The sequence below is a fragment of the Chaetomium tenue genome (genome assembly GCF_020726465.1).
Source record: "Chaetomium tenue strain MPI-SDFR-AT-0079 chromosome Unknown F5144scaffold_1, whole genome shotgun sequence".
Classification (NCBI taxonomy): domain Eukaryota; kingdom Fungi; phylum Ascomycota; class Sordariomycetes; order Sordariales; family Chaetomiaceae; genus Chaetomium; species Chaetomium tenue.
In genome coordinates this window covers 5,509,973-5,528,154 of record NW_027117329.1, presented here as the reverse complement: position 1 = coordinate 5,528,154, position 18,182 = coordinate 5,509,973, and the positions used below count along the sequence as shown (strand labels likewise).

Below are 18,182 nucleotides of genomic sequence, written 5' to 3'. Positions count from 1 at the left end.
GTGTGTTTTGGATTCTGCTTCTTCTGCCTCCTCATTTCTGCTCCTTCTTGGGATGGAGTACGGAGGATGTTTGGCTTCGGTGGACTTGTCTTGTTTGGTATGCAAGGTCTTGGAGGTAATCTTCTGGGACTGATGCCGTGTTTTAACATCGGCGTTTCCTTGGGCGGACTGGGAGCGAACTCGAAGCGTATGTTTTGCCGTTCATTACCTTGTACACTACCAGCTGTCAATGGACGAAAACGGGTGCAGCTGGGTTTCTCTTTTGTCCTTCTTTAGGGAATCGAAGCTCGTGGCTCGGGTTCTCCGATCTCGTCGCTTTGCGGTGTAAAATAGGCTGGCCTCGAAATACATTTGCTTCTCGATTCTGATATCACGTCTATGCATGATTCATTCCGGGGAGTTTAAACGCATGGCCCCGGCGTTGCCTACAATATTACATTACCTACTCTACATGACCTCTCCCTATGCCACCCGCAAAGGCAAGATGTGCTGTACCATCGCCTCCCTCCTGCACAACGGACACTCGGGCTTCTCCCTCACCCAATCTCCAATACACGCCCAGCAAAACACATGGCCACACTGCGTCGCGGCCGGGTCCTTCAGCTCCTCCAGGCAGAGCGTGCACTTCCTCTGCTGCTCCCCCTTGATCCACCCCATGACCTTTTCACTCGCCAGATCATACCTCGCCCTGCCCGCCCTCGGGACCGGCGTGTGCGCCATGGCGCCGATCTGCCCCAGACTCCGCTGCGCCGAACCACTCCCCCCAGCACCACTTCCCCCAAGCAGCTCATTATTACTCGTAAACGCATTCTCATCCAGCGACACATCCACATCCGCCCCGGGCCCAAACGCAGCCCTCTCCCTAAACTCCTCCCCCTCCGCACCACCATGCTGCTGCCCAGCAACCGCCACCTGCTCCCGCACATGCATCCACCCCCTCACCAGCATCTGCACCACCATCAACACCCCCAACACCTCATACCCCGCCCTCCCACCACCACCCCCACCACCCCCACCCACCTCCTCCTCCACCCTCCGCGTAAAAACATACCTCAACCCCCACAGCCTCTTCGACAGCGAATAATACGCCCCCGTAAAATAAAACACCGCCAGCACCACCGCCTGCACATGCGCCCCGCTGGTCAATTCCCCCAGGTGCGCCAGCAGGTAGCGCACCGCGCGGTACTCGGCGCCCGGCCGTCCGGACTTGTCGCGCGCCTCGTCGCGCCCGAGGCGCGTGAGCGTCGCGAGGCGGGATTGGAGGCGGGTGCGTAAGGAAGCGCGGAGGCGCGGGAGGGTGCGCGAGGCGAGGTAGGGGAGGAGGATGGAGGTCGTGATGTAGCCGGCGCGGAGGGGGAGGGCGGGGAGGAGGGGGCCGGTGGTTTCCGGAGTTTGGTATGGGGTTTGTTGTTGGGAGGAGGAGGGGGTGGTGGGGGCTTCGACTTGGATGAGGTCGCAGTATTCTTCGCCGAGGGTGCGGTTGCCGATGAGGGTGGTCAGGCAGAGGTAGAGGGCGTCGGCGAAGGTGCGCGTTTCGGTGGCCCAGGCGTGGGCGGAGCGCGCGCCGCGCAGGCGTCGGTGGAGGTCGCTGAGCTGGTTGGTCAGGGCGCCTTGGAAGTAGGCGTCTTTTTGGTGGGCGCGGATGATGTCGGGCGCGGCGGCGAAGGGGTAGGGGGAGGAGGTGAGAGGCGGAGGAGGGCGTGATGGCGGTGGTTGGGAGGCCATTTTGTGTCGAAGTTAAGCGTATTTCTTAGAGTGAGAATGTATGTGTGCTGGTTGCATTCAAGAAGTAGTTCAATGTCCTGGGTCGCGACGGTGAAAGTGAAAGTGGTTGTTGTCGCGACCAGCGCATGCAGGTTGTTGAAGTTCGGCCCGTGCAGATGCTCGGCAAGTTGTCCAGCTGCAAGCGGCCTGGACCTCGGGTCACGGATAGAGAGCCAGGGATCTGTGGGCGGTTGCATGGCAGGGGTACAGGTTCGAGCCAAGGGGACTCGGCGGGGCCAAGCATCGCTTGACGTCGTCACTTCCCCAGGCATGGAAATTCTCCATTTTTTTATTTTACAAGGGGGAAAATACAGGGGCAGAAGACGTAATTCAATTCTGGCCTCGAGCACTTCCATTCTCTCAATTTTCAGTCTCACACTGCGTTTTTGACAGCGCCCAACAACCCTCGTCCCTCAACACCCTCGTACCGTCAACAGCGTCTTTCGATGACGCTGGCGGCCCCAACACACGGACACAATGGACGGTGATCCTGCTGTCGAGCACCAGCTCGATTCGTTTAGCGTGACCTTTCCGCTTCCCTACCGGATTGCCTTCATCGTCATCTTGGGTACGTTACGAGTTGGAAATCACAGAATTATCGAAAACCCAGCCAGAGCATTCTAACACAAACTCAAACTACAGCCGTCTGGGGATGGGGGTTCAACCTCCACTTCCTCCACCTCCGCCGCATCGATGTGCCCGCCCTGATACGCTACCCCGGCCGTTCGAGCTCCGCACAGCTAACCCACCACCACTCGACCTACCGCCTCGCCTTGTTCCTCACTCTCACCTCAACCGCCTCCATCCTCACCTTCTGGCTCTTCACCCGCCGCGACCCGACCCGCGTGATCGACTACGACTGGCTGCCCATGACCAACCTGCTCGTCCTGGCCGCGCTCTTCTCCATCCCGCTCCGCCGCCTCTCCGTCTCCCACACGGGCCGCAGCCGCCTGCTGTGGACACTACGCCGGGTTAGTGTCGGCGGGCTGGCCGAGGCCAAGGACGGCAAGTTCGGCGACATCCTGCTGGCCGACGTGCTCACGAGCTACGCCAAGATCCTGGCCGACCTGTTCGTCTGCCTGTGCATGTTCTTCTTCGGGGGCCGCGACGGGTCTGCCACGGCTAGGCCGGACCGCGGGTGTGGTGGCGCCGTGCTCGTCCCGCTCATCATGGCCGTGCCTAGCACCATTCGGCTGCGCCAGTGCCTGATCGAGTTTGTGCGCGTGCGCAAGGCCCCGTACCGCGAGGCGGCCGGATGGGGTGGCCAGCACCTGGCCAACGCGGCCAAGTACTCGACGGCGTTCCCCGTGATTGTGCTCGGGGCGATGTTGCGGGGCCAGAAGGACGGCTCGCCGGGGCTGTACAGGGCGTGGGTTGCCGCTTGTCTGCTCAACTCGTTCTACAGTTTCTACTGGGATGTGGCCAAGGATTGGGACTTGACGCTTTTTTCGAAGGACCGCAACTTGCCCGAGCATCCGTTTGGGCTGCGACGGACCCTGCTGGTGCACAAACCGGGGGTCTACTACGCTGTAATTGTGCTGGATCTGGTGCTACGGTGCACTTGGATGATCAAGCTGAACTCGAGCATGGATCGCATCAGCGATTTTGAGAGTTCTATTTTCCTCATTCAGTCCCTCGAGGTGTTTAGACGCTGGGTGTGGATCTTTTTCCGGGTCGAGACGGAATGGGTCCGGAATTCAACGACGGGCTTGGGCATGAACGACATGGTTTTGCTAGGGGATTACCAGGGTAACAAGTACGAGGATGAGGACTAGGGGTGTTCTCAGGCGTTAGGGTGATCCGGCGGTGTTGTGTGGCATTATTGGAAAGCCTGTATGTATATTACGGTTTACGTGGGCATTAGACGGGCGTTTGAATATTGCTGGCGGAGGTATGAACACAGATATCTCATTTCCTCAATCATGGCTGTAAACTAATATCTTTTTCCTAAAGAATACACCGGGTTACGTTCAACTCTATGTCGAAAGCCCAGAACAGGCGCAACGAGCCTTGACAGATATTCCTACGTCCAAGCACGAATTAATCCTCCAAGTTCCCCTCGCCATTTGCCATCCACGACAATGGGTCGTTGTCGAAGCTCAAGCCCACGTTTTGTCCCCGGCGGGCTTGGACAAAGGCCCACGTTGTCTCGTGACGGCAGGCGGCGATGATGGGAAGCAACACACAAAGCAAGAGTCGGTCCGGAATACCGAGGGCTCGTCTTTGTTCCGATTTTCCAACCAAAGCAATGCCAACTTGGTTGGTTCCATCCAAACCAACCAACTTGAGTCGCTCCCAGTCAGTAACAACTATTGGGGCCTTTAGGTGGAAATCCAAGCCGACTCGACGATCACATACTGCAATATCCTTCAACGTGCCTACCAATATGCCTCTGCCACGGAGCCCCGATGTCTCCAGCTCGACGCTGGGGTGGTCAGGGTCAGATGCACCCGCTCACCATCCACTCGCGCCCCCTCCGCGCAGAGAGGTTGAGAGGTATGGAAAGAGAGCACTGCCGCCGGTGCCGCTCCAGAGAGACCCCGGGGTGTCTGCTTTCAGCAAGGAGGTGGACGAGGCTCTGGCCACTCCTGCGCCCGTGGTCAGTCCTGCCGAGGGTAGTATTTATCTCATGTTTTGTGGCGACCCTGCGGATAACGGACAGGCTGAAACTACCCACAACCCAGACAAAATCGCAGATAAATACCAGAGGAAAGAGGGACTGAAGGTCAACACCGCCGGCGTCCCAAGGGCTGAGTCCGAGACGCTCAGATCCCCACGGCCACAGCACAAGCTGTCAATCTCCAGAATACAAAAGCTATCGGGCGTTAATGCGCCGACCTATCGGGAGACAACCCCGACGGGGCACGATTCTGCAAAGAAGCTCCAGAGGGTCACAGGTATTGGGGTCCTTTCGGAGGCTATCCAGCAGCAGAAGCGAATCCGGGAAGAGCACAAGATACAGTCACATGGCGAAGAGGTGTCTCCCTTGAGCAACAACGGCAGCGACTATGGGTCGGAGGAACCGAAGACGGCCGTCTCCGAGTTGGACGGCGATGCGGAGGGGCACGGGAAGGGTTACTTCTCAGGGTCGAGCTGGGGTTATTTTGGCTCCGGCAATCCCTACCGGCGTAGCACGGGGTCGACTGGCCTTCCAAGTCCGCTGCGTCTGATAAGGCCTTCAAGGCCGAGTCGCAGCCCGGAAAAGGAACTGCTAGGATCCGCCAGGTACGGTGGATATTCACCACGGCCCGCCCTTTCGCCCCGAATCGAGAGTGAACGGGTGAGCCCCGGATGGAACACGCCCAGCGGCAAGTTCAGTCCGGATCTTTACCACGAAACGATAAAGGAAGTGGCGGAAGCAAGTGCAGACTCACCGCAGGAAGAAAATAGAAGCAGACGGGCAGAGCTTGCTGCTCAGCGGTTTCTCCAAGTCCGCGGCACAGGCAGCGCCGGTAGCCATGGCAGTCCCAGCCCCAAACCGCTTCCTCCTCTGCCACATCAGCGGCATCACCCTCACCAGCCGGGCCCCTCCTCAGACGCCCGCCTTTCGGGCAACGCAGAACGCAGCCAACCCGTGTGGCGGCCCTCCAATACCCAACAAGAGCCCCCCCGCGCAGTAAGCGCCAGCACCTTTGGCCGCCTCCACACACAACACTCGGCCTCCCCATCCCCCTCCCCACCCCGAGGGCCCCAGCTCCCTAGCAAATTCGACTTCGACTCCGACTCCGACTCGGACAGCAAACCAAACACCATCGGCACCTCCGACACGGGGGGCTCCATCCCAGCCTCCATCACCAGCGACATCAGCGACGGCAACCGCCACCGGCGTCATCGCCATCATCACCATCGCAGCAGCGGCATCATGGCCAAAGTCTTCCACCGCACCTCTGCCACTTCCATGGTCACTGCACCAAGCACCCCACCCCCCGTGCCAGCCAACACCCCGCAACAACCCACCTTCCCCCAGGACACCTCCTACCACCACTACACCACCCAGGACATCTACCACCCCAACTCGCGCCCAAACCCAAACACAAACTCAAACCCCACGTTCACCCCCCAACCCTCAAACAACATCCGTGCCCTCAAACCAAAATCCTCGCTCACCTCCCTCGCCGCACGGACGAACAACCTGGTCGGCGCAGCCGCCGATTTCATCCTGGCCAAGACGGCGGGGGCGGGGGTGGGTGTGCATGGGGCTGAGGAGAGGCGGCGGCAAAGGTTGAAGAGCAGTATTAGGGTGTTGGGGGATGGGGGGCAGGTTTTGGGTGGTGGGTCTGGGTCTGCGGTTGGGACGGGGGCTTCGTTTTTGGGGGTGGCGGTGGGTGGTGGTGGTGGTGATGGGTTGGGGAATGGTGGTGGGGAGGGGGGTGGGGTGTTTAAGGGAAGGTTGGCGTCGGCGCCGGCTGTCCCTTCTGCTTCTTTTATGCCCTCGGCGGCGGTAATGGGTGTGGGTGGGAGGGGAAGGATTGATCGGGCTTCTGATGTGGGTAGGCTGGGATACGGCGGGCTGGGGACGGGTTCGAATGGGAGTTTGGGGAGGGAAAGTTTCGGGTGGGCGGCCAAGAGTGGGAGTGGTGCTGGTTCCGGTGCTGGTTCTGGTGCTGGTTCTAGTGTTAGTCTTGGGGTGAGGTCGGTTTCGAGGCAGGGAGTCAGTCCACGGGGCAGTCCTGGTCCGCAGGTGGCTCGGGTTTCTAGGGAGAATAGCCCGAGGGGGAGTCCTCAACCAAGGGGGATAACAGTCGGGCCATCCCCGAGACTGTCACCTAGGCCGTCGCCCAGACCATCACCAAGGCCGTCACCAAGACCGTCACCGCGACCGTCGGCGGAAACGAGGCGTGATTACAAAACGGGAGGTCAGGGGTCGGGGATTGGGATGCACCCGGTATAACGAGGTCTCGTAGTAAAGTGGTTTGGTTAAGGGGTATGTCAGTTTAAAAGGGGTATTCGCCATTTCAAACCCCAAACAAACCAATAATAACTAAATGTTTCTCTCCTTTTTGATTTGGAAATTCGATTCTCTCATATCGTTTCTAGCCCCCGACTTATACATACCATACCGTACTGTATCCCAAACATCGGATATTACCGGCTCTGGTGTTACCAGGTACAGCAGTACCTTACTTCCCGGCTTCGGGCTGTGACCACCCCAACGCACCCCACAGCCCGGCCGAGGTTCCGGCGAGTGCCCCGCATTCTGTACCCCAACTAAGTACTCCCGGCAGCCCTGTGACTTCCTTCCACAACCGGCCTTTGTTGGGTTTCCGAACGGGTAACTGCACTAAACCCCCGACCCGTGAACCAAACCCCAGCAGCGCATGCGCTCAAGACGATGAGCACACCTCTCCCCACCGAGGAGCAACTGCCAGTGCAAGTGCAAGTTGGTTCGCCAGAACACCAAGAAGAAGTCCAGACGGTCATCCAGAGTATCCAGGACCCTCCGGCTTCCGACACCGCTCTTCCGCTGCCGCCCGATTTAGACGGAGAAGCTGCCGAGTTCTTGTCCGAAGAGGAGGAAGAGGAGGAACAGCACAAGGGATCCAATTATTGGGATGCATCGACCATGGCACCGCTGAATGCAGCCTCGGCGGTCAGTACCGCCTCTCCTCCCGTGTTAGTTATGTATCATCCCAGCTCATACGTTCCAAGGCCGCCATTACCCGGCTGAGGGCCTACAAGCCACCGCCGTTTCCACTTTGGGATCGTCTCCCGGTCAGCCGCCGTGCAGCCGTGTTGATGCTCCTGTACGCCGACCGACGAGGCGACCTGCGCGTCGTTATCACCATGCGCGCCGCCAGCCTGCGCAGTTTCTCGGGTGCGAGCCTCCCCTGCTGCTATCATCCCCTACCCCTTGACTAACCCCAGCTCAGGACATGCCGCCCTCCCAGGAGGCAAAGCCGACACTCTGGACGAATCACCCTGTATGCCTTCTCCCCTCACCCCTATCTAACCTACCCCCCCTAACCCCAACTTAGACCAAATCGCCCGCCGCGAAGCCTGGGAGGAAATCGGCCTCCCGCTCGACGACAACAAGCTCCCCGCGCCCTTCCGCATCGAACACCTCTGCTACCTGCCCATGAACCTAGCGCGTACGGAGCTGGTCGTCCGCCCCTGCGTCGCCCTGCTCCACACAGGCGACACCACCACCACCACCACCACCACCACATCAGCCACATCAACCCCCGCTCGCCCATCCCCCACAGTCGAGGAATCCCTCATCCCACGCCTCGACGCCAAGGAAGTCGCAGCGGTCTTCTCCGCCCCCTTCCACAACTTCCTGCGCGAGACCGACGAGGAGGTCCCCGTACCAACCCCAGCAACACCACCATCAACAACATCAACAACAACAGCCGCAGCAACAGCCACAGCACCCGAAACACCCGAAACACGTCCGCCGCCGCCGCCACCACCGGGGAACTGGTACGAGGGCAGCTGGACGACGTGGCACGACTCGCAGTGGCGCATGCACTTCTTCTACGTGCCCGTCACCGACCAGACCGTGGTCAAGCCGCGCGTGCGCGAGGGCGGGCTAGCCGCGCTATCCGAGGGGGAGGGGGAGGAACATCACAGTGGTGATGGGGGCGGGGATGGGAAGGAGAAGAAGAAGAAGAAAGGCGGGGAGCTGGAGCGGTACAAGGTGTGGGGCATGACGGCGCGCATGCTGGTGGATGCGGCGACGGTGGCGTATGACGAGAAGCCGGAGTTTGAGCATAACCGGCATTTTGGGGACGAGGGCATCATTGAGACGCTGGCGCGCATGGGCCGCATGGGGGAGAAGAAGAGGGCGGGGAGTGTGGTGTCGGCGGAGGACTGGAAGAGGGCGAGGGAGGCGGAGAAGGAGGCGAAGAAGAGGGAGGAGGAAAAGGAGAGGGAGAAGGGGGAGGGAAAGGGGGAGCCGAGTAAAATGTAGATGGGTCGGTCGGTCGGTTTGGTTTGGGAAGTAGAAGAGAATATACGTGCGTGGTAAATATACATGACGTGTGTGTAGACTAGGTGGAAATGGGAATCCCTTTGCGGGGCTGCCGGTGCCTCCCTCCAACTTTTCGCAGACACAAAGTGATATGCTGACTGACACTCTTCAATGGCAGGCCGTCTCCTTGGTGAGGGGGGTCTGCCCGCCAAACAGGAGGTAGCCCAGTCCGGCGCCCACCGACACCGCGATCATCACCCAGCCGTTGTAGGTCATGAAGATGAGCCTGCGCCACCCGGTCAATCCTTGTCTCCTATGCTGTTGTATTGAATTAAAAAAGGGGGGGCCACTTACATGATCATGAAGGCGTAAAAGTTCTGGATGCCGTACAGCACCGCCTTGGTGACGTGAGCCTGCCGCGTGATTTTTTCCCGGTTCTGGCCTGTAGTCGGGGGCAGAAGAAAAGGCGCTGTCTCAGTAGCTGAATCATCGGAATATCGCGTGGGGGAGAGGGGCGGCGATGGTGACGGCGACGGGGATCGGGGGAGGGGTCGGGACTGGGACTGGGATAGGGGGACTCAATTTGGGAGGGATAATTCTTAGCGGAGGAACTCGCTGGTACATTATGTGGGTGTGGGTGTAGGGTGTGTGTGTGTGTGTGTGGGTGCTCCTTCAGTGGGAGAAAGAAAGAGAAACACTTACGCGGCGCGGTGTCGACCCTCCGAGACAGCGCGGCCTCGTACCGGCGGACTCCCTCGCGTAGGGCCTCATAGCCGGCGCAGATGGCGACGACGGCGACCAGCGAGACGACGAGGCTTAAGGTGGACGTGATGCGCCACTGGCGGAAGACGACGCACAGGTCGGTCGTGTCCCATGTGAAGAGCATCTGCGCGGGTGTGAGTTTGGGAGGGTGAAGGGGCTGGTGGTTGGGAGGCTGACATTCATGTTGCACATGGGCCCGCTGTCACCGTGGCCGCCGTGGGATGAGTGGTCCATCATGTGGTGATGGTCGTGAGAGGAGTGGTCCATGGTGGATAGATAATTGGGGAGATGAATGAGTTTATTGATGTTTGGTGGGTGATGGAGGAAAAGAGTCGCGGTCGCGGCACTGCACTAAGCGAATAATTGAAGAGAACAACGCTGCAGTTGACAATTCCAATGCGAATGGCTACAAAATCATAAAATCACGGCAAGCTGTCCTCATGTGTTCACCATCTGGTTGAGTGGTTGTATGGGTGGTGTTTGTCTCAATTGAGCTCGCGTGTTCAGATCCCTGAACGCCACTCACTCACTTGCCCACTCAGTGAGACGGCCCGCTGATGGGATCCACTGCGCTGGACTAAATTTGGGAGCGGCGCTCGCGGCGTCACTGTTCCTGGGCTTGCCGGCTCGGCGAGGGCGGGGTTTGTTGGCGGGGCATGAAACAGGTGAGACTAGACATCGTTTGATGATGGATGTCCTCGGGGGCACGGTTTGACCATTTCACGGCTAAAGATCAAGGAAACCCCGTAAAGTAACCTTAACCTGTTTGCAACCTCGAACTCATCTGTCTCAGGTATGTGCATACGGTACCTGTAAGCAGGGAGCTGCTCGATCTAGCACCGACGATACCCGGCCCACCAAGAGTTAACTTACGCGGGGCAAGACGCTTACTCAAAGTACCTTTAAACACTCAAGCAACTACTTACATCAAAAGTAAACTCGCCCTTAAACAGCTCCATCGATATTTTCCCGGTTTCTGAGTCTGAGAACCTTCACGATGATCGGGCCACCAGTAAACCTACCAAAGTGGTACGCTTGACACCCTATGAACCAACCAACACACACATAACCCTCTGATTCACCATTGCTAACTGCCCCCCCCTAGGCTAGAGGAGAACTCGCACCTCCTCAAACCACCCATCAACAACTACTGCGTCTACAACGGCGACTTCACCGTCATGATCGTCGGCGGCCCCAACGCCCGCACCGACTACCACATCAACACCACCCCGGAATGGTTCTACCAGCACCGGGGCGCCATGACGCTCAAAATCGTCGACCCCACCGACGGCAACAACACCTTCCGCGACATCGTCATCCGCGAAGGGGACATGTTCCTGCTGCCGGCCAACACGCCGCACAACCCGGTGCGCTTCGCCGACACGGTCGGCATCGTGCTCGAGCAGAAGCGCCCCGCGGGCTCTCTGGATCGTATGCGTTGGTACTGTCAGCGGGAGGGGTGTGGTGCGGTGGTGAAGGAGGCGGCGTTTCATTGTACGGATTTGGGCACGCAGATTAAGGAGGCCGTGGAGGCGTTCAAGGCGGATGAGGAGGGGCGGAGGTGTAAGCAGTGTGGGGAGGTGGCGGAGTGGTGTCCGAAGCCGGGGTCGATTAGGGATCCGAATTTGGAGTGAGCGTGGTTGGGGGTTGGGCGGTGAGGTGGTGTGGTGTGATGATGTAGGTAGGTGGGTGGGTGTATTTGTGTTTGTTTACTAGAGTAGGGCTGGCGATCAATCACATCAGTTTGCTATTTAGGTTGAGATTCCGCGATTTTGCAATTGCTTAAGTTACTAGAGAAGCAAGTCAGCATTGGGGAGACGGGCAATGCACTCCTCCTGAACTATGCTTATTGTGAATCGGCTGCACCTCTAGAATATTAGAGTCAAAGGTGGTAGAAACGGTAGGAAGCCAAAAAGCCAAAAAGCTCACCTGCCAACACCATCCACCGGTCGGATGAGGGTTGCAGGCTACGAAAAACCCTTTCAGATTTTTTCTTCGCGAGGGGGGAGTCGAACCCACGGCCTCTTTCGGTTGGCGTTCCAACCAGGTTCCTCCCAATACCGTTGAGCCAACCGGTGTTGGCTTCAATTGGGAGGATCGGTGACAGTGTGGGATGCGGAACTAGTATATATACCCTAGGCTGATCACGGGCGGCCGGGAAGGTACGTAGCAAGGTTGGAAATGTTCGGATGAAAGTGGGCGTTCAGGCGGCCACTCATCGGGATGACCTCCTGACCACACATCTATGTCTATCTCACCAAGGAATGTACATCACGTCTCGGCATACTCATACGAGCTGGTCGACTCCTCCACGGCGACCTCGATCTTGGCCTCCTCCAACTCCTTGCCGTCGACCCTAATACCTGCCCGCATGACATCCCCCGGCACGACGGGGCCAACGCCCTTGGGGGTGCCCGTCAGGATGATGTCGCCCGGCTCGAGGGTCATGACCTTGGAGATGTCGCTCAGGATCCTGGGGATCCGGAAGAGCATCAGCTCGGTCGAGTCGTTCTGCACCACCTTGTCGTTGACGCTGAGGTACAGGTCGATCTTGTGCGGGTTCGGGATGGACGCCTTGCTGATGATGTTGCTCACGGGCAGGAACGTGTCAAAGCCCTTGCTGATGTCCCACGGCAGGCCCTTCTTCTTGGCCTCGTTCTGGACGTTGCGTGCCGTCATGTCGATGCTGAGGGCGTAGCCTGGTCTCGGTTTTAATACTGGGAATCACGGCCCGGGAGGAATTGACTCACTCTCAATGGCGTCCAGCGCCCCCTGCTCGTCCTGCGCGCTGAGATCCCTCACCCGCTTGCCCAGGATAAGGGCGAGCTCGACCTCATAGTGCAGGTTGACACCCCGAGGGCGGATCACCGGGCCTTCTCCGGGAAGAAGGATGGTCGAAGTCGGCTTCTGGAAGAAGAAGGGCTGCTTCGGGCGGGCGCTGTTGAGCTCCGTGATGTGGTCCCTGGATGCATGTCAGCCACAAGCCACAATACACACCCCATGCTGCATTCGGGGGAATGAGGTCCGAGTCACGACCAATACAGTCAGAGCAAAAGGGACGACGCACGCATAGTTGCGGCCAATGCAGACCACTTTTCCAGTCTTCTTGATCGAAGTCATGGTCGCCATTCCTCTGATTCCTCTCCTGAGTAGTAGTCCCATCGTGAAACAATTCCCCGCGCTGACGGGTGCCGCTTATATTATACAACGGTTCCGGTACACACTTCTGCTTTGGTGACAGGTGCAACGTACAATCCGATTGGGAAGAGAATGCGACTTCGGCCGTCTCTACATGGTAATTATTCGGCTCGGCCGACCACGCACGGCAACACTTTTGGGTAGCCGATCTTGACCCACCAAAACAGCCAGGGGGTACGAACCACATACCCCAAGAGAGCAACGAGCCAGGTTATCGCATAACTGACTACACTATCGCTAGATGCATACGAGCTTTGAAACTAACGGTTATGCGGGGAACTGTCGGCACTATTGCTGTTTGGAAGATCTGCTGCTCTTCCTTGTATTAAATAGGCTAATACTGTGTAAGCTCGTGCTGGTTGGTTAAATAAACCTGCTCATCCGGAGCGGAACGAGGATCGGTTGTGATCGGTTTAACCATTCGTCATGGCGGCGATGGTTATTCATCAGGGCTTGAACCATCGAGAACCCAGACCAAATACTTCGTAATTGTTCGCCTTCCATCGATTTGAAATCGGAGACCATACGTAAGCGGCACAGCGGCCAATCGATCAGGGCGCGGGAAGCAAACGGTGCCGTGTGGTTATGGCTCTCGCCCTAGGAGTCCGCCGTCGCCGACCCGTTCCAGGCGAACGGGATGAGCGGGATGGCTGAGATGCTGCGGGCCCAGAAGGTCGCCGAGGGGCATCGGAGGGGCCTTCTCCACGTCTGGAGAGGTGGAAGAGAATGCGGGGGCCACCCCATGGACAGTCCATGAACAGAAAAAGTCGAACTCCAAATGTCCATGGAATAAAACCCATTTGGCTGCTGATTGAGAACCTGCTTGCCCCGTCTCTTTTCCATGCACTAATCTCCTTTTTCCTGCTTTTCTCGGCATATTTCCCCCCATCGCTCAATTTACTCAAGGCGTTTTTGAGTTCTTGCGCGATGTCTCCTGCTTGATGCAAGTTTTGGAGCCACTCGCCTTTTCTGGTAATTTATGAATACTGCCTTTTTTGGCCACTGGATGGGGCGTCCACGAGGGCAGGATGCACAAGCCCAGACCACGAACCACGGTCCCCTGTCGGCTCCGACAGACCCCCGCTGAACAAAGCTCATGATTTGCGATGACCGCCTGTCATAGGCAATTAAGTTCAGCCCTGCCGTCATGGTGTGGCTCCAGCTGCTCTTTTCCAACAAGTCGATGCACACCATCCCGTGCACTGAGGTACCGCGGGGGTATGTCGGTATGCTCTTTCCCGCCCATTGGGGTGCTGATTAGCTAGCTCCAGGCTAAGCATAAATCTGCAGCTGCTCTTCGCCTCGCCCAGAAAATCCTTCTCTGTGAAACCGTCCATCTCACACCGAATTCCAATAGGCCACGCAACCAACCACCAACGCCGTAGCCATTCTTCTAGACCTTAACAACACCCACACCGTCGCTAGTGGCAACCTCAACGCGTTATTATTGCCTCGACTACTCTGTCACCCCAGCTACTTTGAATGATCGCGAAAACACGAGACGGCCCATCCCAACTTAGGACGAAGCATCCATAAAAATGATGGAAAGTATCCAGCTTGCCCAGATGCTGGCTGACCTCAGCGATCTGAACGCCGCGGTATGCGATGCCCATGCTGCATTCCGACTCCGTGCGCGAACTCCCCTAATATTTTTGTCATAGCAGGAATCGCAGGCCGCTGTCGCCTTGGTCAACGCCAATAAGACCCTCCCGACGTCATCGCCTGCCGACTCGGCCAGGCAATCGGAGCAAGCGCCCGTCCGACCCACCCTGCGACAACACAAGCGCACTGGATCCGGCGGTTCAGCAGCTTCGCCAGGTTCCTCCTTCATGTCGAGGACAGCTTCACCCGCCAAATTCGACAAGCTCGGTCGGCGCATTCTTACGCCACCCAACACACGCACAAACTCAACCTACGGCTCGATCCCCGGGACGCCGCAGCGAGACACAGAGGTTAGCAGGAGACCACTCTTCACCACCACCACCATAACCACCTACCCAGGCAACACTAGCATCCCCGTCACCTACCCGCTCTCGATTCCGCTCCTCTCCACGAACCCTAGCCATGGTCATGTACTAAATGAAACGCAAACACAACAGACCGACGACGATGTTGACCGAGCCAACTCCCTCATGGCACTCTATGAGATTCGCGCCAAGCTGAAGGACCAGGACAATAATCGGAGTCTCAGCAAATTGAGAGAGAAAATCACCGCCCTACACGCGAAGCAGGTGCAGGGCGAGAAGAGGGATGGCGACTCGGGGAGGGCGAAGTTCAGTTATCCCAAGAGCCCCTAACCAAGCTTATGATGACGATATGGGGAGATGGGGGATGGCTATTCGTTACACACACACACAAACACGTCCGCGAGTCATGTCGGGTTATTGGGTTATTTTACGGCTCGGCGACTATTTGCATGGCGTCGGATATCATTCGCGGAGTACCACGGCGTTATGGTTGTACACTCTGTTTGCAGGGACACTGGATCGGTAATGGAAGGATAGGAAAATGTACGAGTACTTTAGGATAGACCACCCCGTCGGTCCATTTACATTGCTGCGCCGAGTGAGTTTACTTCGTCTGCAGGGCCCAGACCAGCAGTTCGATAATAACAATCCTTTAATAATAATTAGAACATCACTTCCTCGGAATCAGAAACACTTGTCGCGGCAAATGCGCTTTGCAGCTTATTCTCGGGCGGGACGAAAATGCCTCACTATCCTCCGGGTCGAGGCTTTGGAGAGCCTCATGATCACCACCTACTGTATTTACAGAGTGTCACACACCTTTTACACATCTGTCCACATCCGGCCACTGGAGCGCTTCTGGATCATGCACGCGACCACCCACCAGTCCAGATCCCCGCTATTTCTAACCCCACGCGGCTGCACCCTGTCACCGCTCGGTAAAGTGGGGTACAGCAGTCCCGCCTGCCAAGACTGCCAAGACCTGTCCAGGTTCACCGGCAGCACGCGTCGCTGCAGCGAGAGTCTCGGCGACGAAGTTCAATCAGGTACGAAATATCCTCAGTTCCAGCAACATTCTCCCCACAACAGGTGGGCGACGAGATAAAATCGAGCGACCAACACCGATATCTTTGCGGCGCATTACTAAAAATACACATAGCTACCGACTGCTATAAGGGAAAGGGGGAGGCGAAAGCATAACCAGCAGCAATGGCGACCGGCGTGGACGCGAAGCTCCTCAAGAGCACCAAATTCCCGCCCGAGTTCAACCAGAAGGTGGACATGCAAAAGGTCAACGTCCAGGTCATGAAGAAGTAAGCATTGCCGGCCGATGCCGACCACACGACCGGACTTTGGTTGTTAACAGCGTATCAATCAGATGGATCGCCAACCGAGTCACAGAAATCTTGGGGAATGAAGACGACGTCGTCATTGAGCTCGTCTTTGACCTGGTCGAGGGCGTTCGCCATGTGAGTATCTGGCCCGCACATTCATCACCCACCCCGCCCACCGGTCCCGATCCCTTGCTGACCTCGACTGTGATACCGCCGCAGCCCGACATCAAAGCAATGCAGATCCAACTGACCGGCTTCCTCGACAAGGACACGCCGGCGTTTTGCAAGGAGCTCTGGAAGCTCTTGCTGAGCGGGCAGGCCAGCCCCCAGGGCGTACCCAAGGAGTTGCTCGAGGCGAAGAAGCTAGAGCTGATGCAGGAGAAGGTGGGCAGCAGCCAATCGGCTATTCTCACTACGACGCGCGGGCTAACACGGGAGTAGATCGAGGCGGACAAGGCTGCCGAAGAGGCCCGCCAGCGACGAGACGAATTCGAGCGCCGCGACCGTGGTAGAGGTGGCCGAGGCGGGGGAGGACCCGGCCGGGGCGACACATGGCGTGGATTTCGAGATGATAGGGATCGTGGCGGATTCGGACGCGGGCGGTCCCGCTCGCCGCCTCGTTTCCGCGAGCGTGGTGAGCGTGGTGGAGGAGGACGTGGAGGGCCCCGCGGCGGCGGTGGGGGATGGCAACGCGATATCTACGTTCCCCGGGGAAGCCCACCCAGACGTGGAAGCCCACCCAGGCGGGGCGGTGGGTGGCGCGATGACAGGCGTCGCCGGTCTCGGTCCCGCTCCCGCACCCGGTCGGTGTCGGCTCGGTCGACCTCGTCCCGGTCGCTCTCGCGCAGCCCCAGCGTGGAAGGAGGCAGACGGTCCATCACCCGGTCACCCAGCCCGCCGCCGCGGCGACGACGCGCACGGTCTCGGTCTCGCACCCCAGTCTCTCGGCGCGACGCACCCAAGCGGCGCCGCTCTCCGCGCGGCCGGACCCGCTCCGTGTCGTCAGACCGTGACTCGCCGTCGCCCAAACGTCGTCGCTACTCCCGGTCGAGGAGCCGCAGCCGCGGTCGGAGCCCCAGCCGGAGCATGAGCCGGAGCCCGTCCCGAACCCCAGTGCGGCGCTACAGCCGGTCGGCGTCGACATCCACCTCTCGGTACTCGCGGTCCCCCAGCCGCACTCCCCCCAGGCGGGCGAGACGCGACAGCCGGAGCGGGTCCCGCGGCGGCGCCGACACGCGTCGGAGCAGAGCCCGGTCCTGGAGCGGGAGCGGGAGCCGCGGTGACGCCAGTCGCGCCAGTTCGTACGATAGCCGGCGTCGCTCGCCCGACCGTCGGTCTCGCGAGCGAGGAGGGAGCAGCCCCCGTCGGCGTGCTGCTGCCGGCGGAGGAGGAGAAGGAGGAGAAGGCAACGACGACAGCCCGGGGAGGGGTGGACACAAGGCCCGGAGAGCCTCTTCTGCGTCTTCATACTCCTCTACACGGAACAGATCGGCTGATGGTTCAGGCGCTGAGAACAGACCGCGATCTCCCCGTGACGGCCCGGCGGCGTCGAGTGCGATACAGGTATGTATGTTGGGAAATCACCGAAAGATGGGTGGTGGGTGGGGTGGAGTGTAGAACTGAATTGACGCTTTTCGGCAGGACACAAAAGCAGCCAGCGAACTCCGCGAAAGAGAGCTTAAGGAGAAAATCAAGAAGATGAGATCCTCGAAGAGCGGAGACGATCACGTTGAGGCTAACGCTGCTTGAAGCTCTGCCACTACATACATATATTTCGAAAACAAAAAGAAGGGCCACCGTATCTAGTTGGAAGGATCATGGGTCATGGCTCTGTGGCATGTCGCATGGGCTTGCTTAGGTGGTTGAGGATTGGGATCTGTGAGACCAAACCCCTGAACTCCCCCAACCGTTACCTACCCACCAAAAATTGTCTCTGAAGTCTCTCAGGTCTGTTAGAAACGCAATTATCTTGCCTTGACTGAATTGTGAATTTCTCTCTGCTTTGTATCGTTTTAGGCATTGTTCTATGCGATTATACCGTGCCAGCCTATGAGTTTGCAGCAGCTCTGCTGTAACTGTAACGGAGGCCTTGTTATCCTTTGACAGGCCATTATGTGCCCTGGTACTCGGACAGTTGAATCTATGCTCTTTCATACGTTTTCGTTGCAGTAGTAGTCGCACAGTGCGGAAATGGGCCTTTTTAAACGCCCATTGGCCAGTGCGCAGCAGGCCAGGAACCTTGTCGGA

The 18,182-nt window shown here is 58.4% G+C and overlaps 8 protein-coding genes across 8 annotated transcripts; 5 read left to right on the top strand and 3 right to left on the bottom strand.

Annotated features, from left to right (window-relative positions):
- Nucleotides 1-351: 351 nt before the first annotated feature.
- Nucleotides 352-1,922, bottom strand: F5144DRAFT_608917 (Pex12 amino terminal region-domain-containing protein). Its single transcript, XM_066791609.1, has 2 exons — nucleotides 1,021-1,922; nucleotides 352-948 (listed from the first exon to the last, which is right to left on the bottom strand). Exons 1-2 carry the CDS (start codon nucleotides 1,723-1,725, stop codon nucleotides 463-465), a joined length of 1,191 nt encoding a protein of 396 aa, XP_066649382.1. The 5' UTR covers nucleotides 1,726-1,922; the 3' UTR covers nucleotides 352-462.
- Nucleotides 1,923-2,036: 114 nt separating this feature from the next.
- F5144DRAFT_558378 (EXS family-domain-containing protein) lies at nucleotides 2,037-3,698 on the top strand. Its single transcript, XM_066788082.1, has 2 exons — nucleotides 2,037-2,332; nucleotides 2,407-3,698. Exons 1-2 carry the CDS (start codon nucleotides 2,242-2,244, stop codon nucleotides 3,537-3,539), a joined length of 1,224 nt encoding a protein of 407 aa, XP_066649381.1. The 5' UTR covers nucleotides 2,037-2,241; the 3' UTR covers nucleotides 3,540-3,698.
- A 452-nt stretch (nucleotides 3,699-4,150) lies between these two features.
- On the top strand, nucleotides 4,151-8,674 carry F5144DRAFT_589395 (uncharacterized protein; the record flags this gene model as incomplete). Its single annotated transcript, XM_066790033.1, has 7 exons — nucleotides 4,151-5,380; nucleotides 5,459-6,250; nucleotides 6,802-6,863; nucleotides 6,978-7,144; nucleotides 7,178-7,260; nucleotides 7,769-7,966; nucleotides 8,192-8,674. 7 exons carry the CDS (start codon nucleotides 4,151-4,153, stop codon nucleotides 8,672-8,674), a joined length of 3,015 nt encoding a protein of 1,004 aa, XP_066649380.1.
- A 350-nt stretch (nucleotides 8,675-9,024) lies between these two features.
- F5144DRAFT_598495 (Ctr copper transporter family-domain-containing protein) lies at nucleotides 9,025-9,703 on the bottom strand (the record flags this gene model as incomplete). Its single annotated transcript, XM_066790949.1, has 3 exons — nucleotides 9,025-9,116; nucleotides 9,377-9,560; nucleotides 9,614-9,703. The coding sequence occupies 3 exons, from the start codon at nucleotides 9,701-9,703 to the stop codon at nucleotides 9,025-9,027; spliced, it is 366 nt and encodes a 121-aa protein (XP_066649379.1).
- Nucleotides 9,704-10,103: 400 nt separating this feature from the next.
- On the top strand, nucleotides 10,104-11,520 carry F5144DRAFT_558364 (3-hydroxyanthranilate 3,4-dioxygenase). The gene is made up of 4 exons (XM_066788081.1): nucleotides 10,104-10,227; nucleotides 10,369-10,464; nucleotides 10,541-11,296; nucleotides 11,366-11,520. Exons 2-3 carry the CDS (start codon nucleotides 10,434-10,436, stop codon nucleotides 11,068-11,070), a joined length of 561 nt encoding a protein of 186 aa, XP_066649378.1. The 5' UTR covers nucleotides 10,104-10,227; nucleotides 10,369-10,433; the 3' UTR covers nucleotides 11,071-11,296; nucleotides 11,366-11,520.
- Nucleotides 11,521-11,707: 187 nt separating this feature from the next.
- On the bottom strand, nucleotides 11,708-12,556 carry F5144DRAFT_479603 (uncharacterized protein; the record flags this gene model as incomplete). Its single annotated transcript, XM_066785176.1, has 3 exons — nucleotides 11,708-12,135; nucleotides 12,187-12,398; nucleotides 12,504-12,556. 3 exons carry the CDS (start codon nucleotides 12,554-12,556, stop codon nucleotides 11,708-11,710), a joined length of 693 nt encoding a protein of 230 aa, XP_066649377.1.
- Nucleotides 12,557-14,172: 1,616 nt separating this feature from the next.
- On the top strand, nucleotides 14,173-14,931 carry F5144DRAFT_598492 (uncharacterized protein; the record flags this gene model as incomplete). The annotated part of the gene is made up of 2 exons (XM_066790948.1): nucleotides 14,173-14,232; nucleotides 14,296-14,931. The coding sequence occupies 2 exons, from the start codon at nucleotides 14,173-14,175 to the stop codon at nucleotides 14,929-14,931; spliced, it is 696 nt and encodes a 231-aa protein (XP_066649376.1).
- A 702-nt stretch (nucleotides 14,932-15,633) lies between these two features.
- Nucleotides 15,634-18,054, top strand: F5144DRAFT_558353 (uncharacterized protein). Its single transcript, XM_066788080.1, has 5 exons — nucleotides 15,634-15,914; nucleotides 15,980-16,070; nucleotides 16,155-16,319; nucleotides 16,377-17,498; nucleotides 17,577-18,054. Exons 1-5 carry the CDS (start codon nucleotides 15,811-15,813, stop codon nucleotides 17,682-17,684), a joined length of 1,590 nt encoding a protein of 529 aa, XP_066649375.1. The 5' UTR covers nucleotides 15,634-15,810; the 3' UTR covers nucleotides 17,685-18,054.
- The last annotated feature ends 128 nt before the right edge of the window (nucleotides 18,055-18,182 follow it).

Bases quoted from the DNA above. Each gene is read 5' to 3' on its own strand.
- F5144DRAFT_608917 (XM_066791609.1), bottom strand. From the start codon at position 1,725: ATGGCCTCCCAACCACCGCCATCACGCCCTCCTCCGCCTCTCACCTCC. The intron at 949-1,020 runs GTGGGTGGGGGT...ATGGTGGTGCAG, and splicing joins CGCGGAGGGTGGAGGAGGAG to ATGCTGGTGAGGGGGTGGAT.
- F5144DRAFT_558364 (XM_066788081.1), top strand. From the start codon at position 10,434: ATGATCGGGCCACCAGTAAACCTACCAAAGT. The intron at 10,465-10,540 runs GGTACGCTTGAC...TGCCCCCCCCTA, and splicing joins ACCAGTAAACCTACCAAAGT to GGCTAGAGGAGAACTCGCAC.
- F5144DRAFT_558378 (XM_066788082.1), top strand. From the start codon at position 2,242: ATGGACGGTGATCCTGCTGTCGAGCACCAGCTCGATTCGTTTAGCGTG. The intron at 2,333-2,406 runs GTACGTTACGAG...CTCAAACTACAG, and splicing joins TGCCTTCATCGTCATCTTGG to CCGTCTGGGGATGGGGGTTC.
- F5144DRAFT_558353 (XM_066788080.1), top strand. From the start codon at position 15,811: ATGGCGACCGGCGTGGACGCGAAGCTCCTCAAGAGCACCAAATTCCCG. The intron at 16,071-16,154 runs GTGAGTATCTGG...ATACCGCCGCAG, and splicing joins TGGTCGAGGGCGTTCGCCAT to CCCGACATCAAAGCAATGCA. The intron at 16,320-16,376 runs GTGGGCAGCAGC...ACACGGGAGTAG, and splicing joins TAGAGCTGATGCAGGAGAAG to ATCGAGGCGGACAAGGCTGC.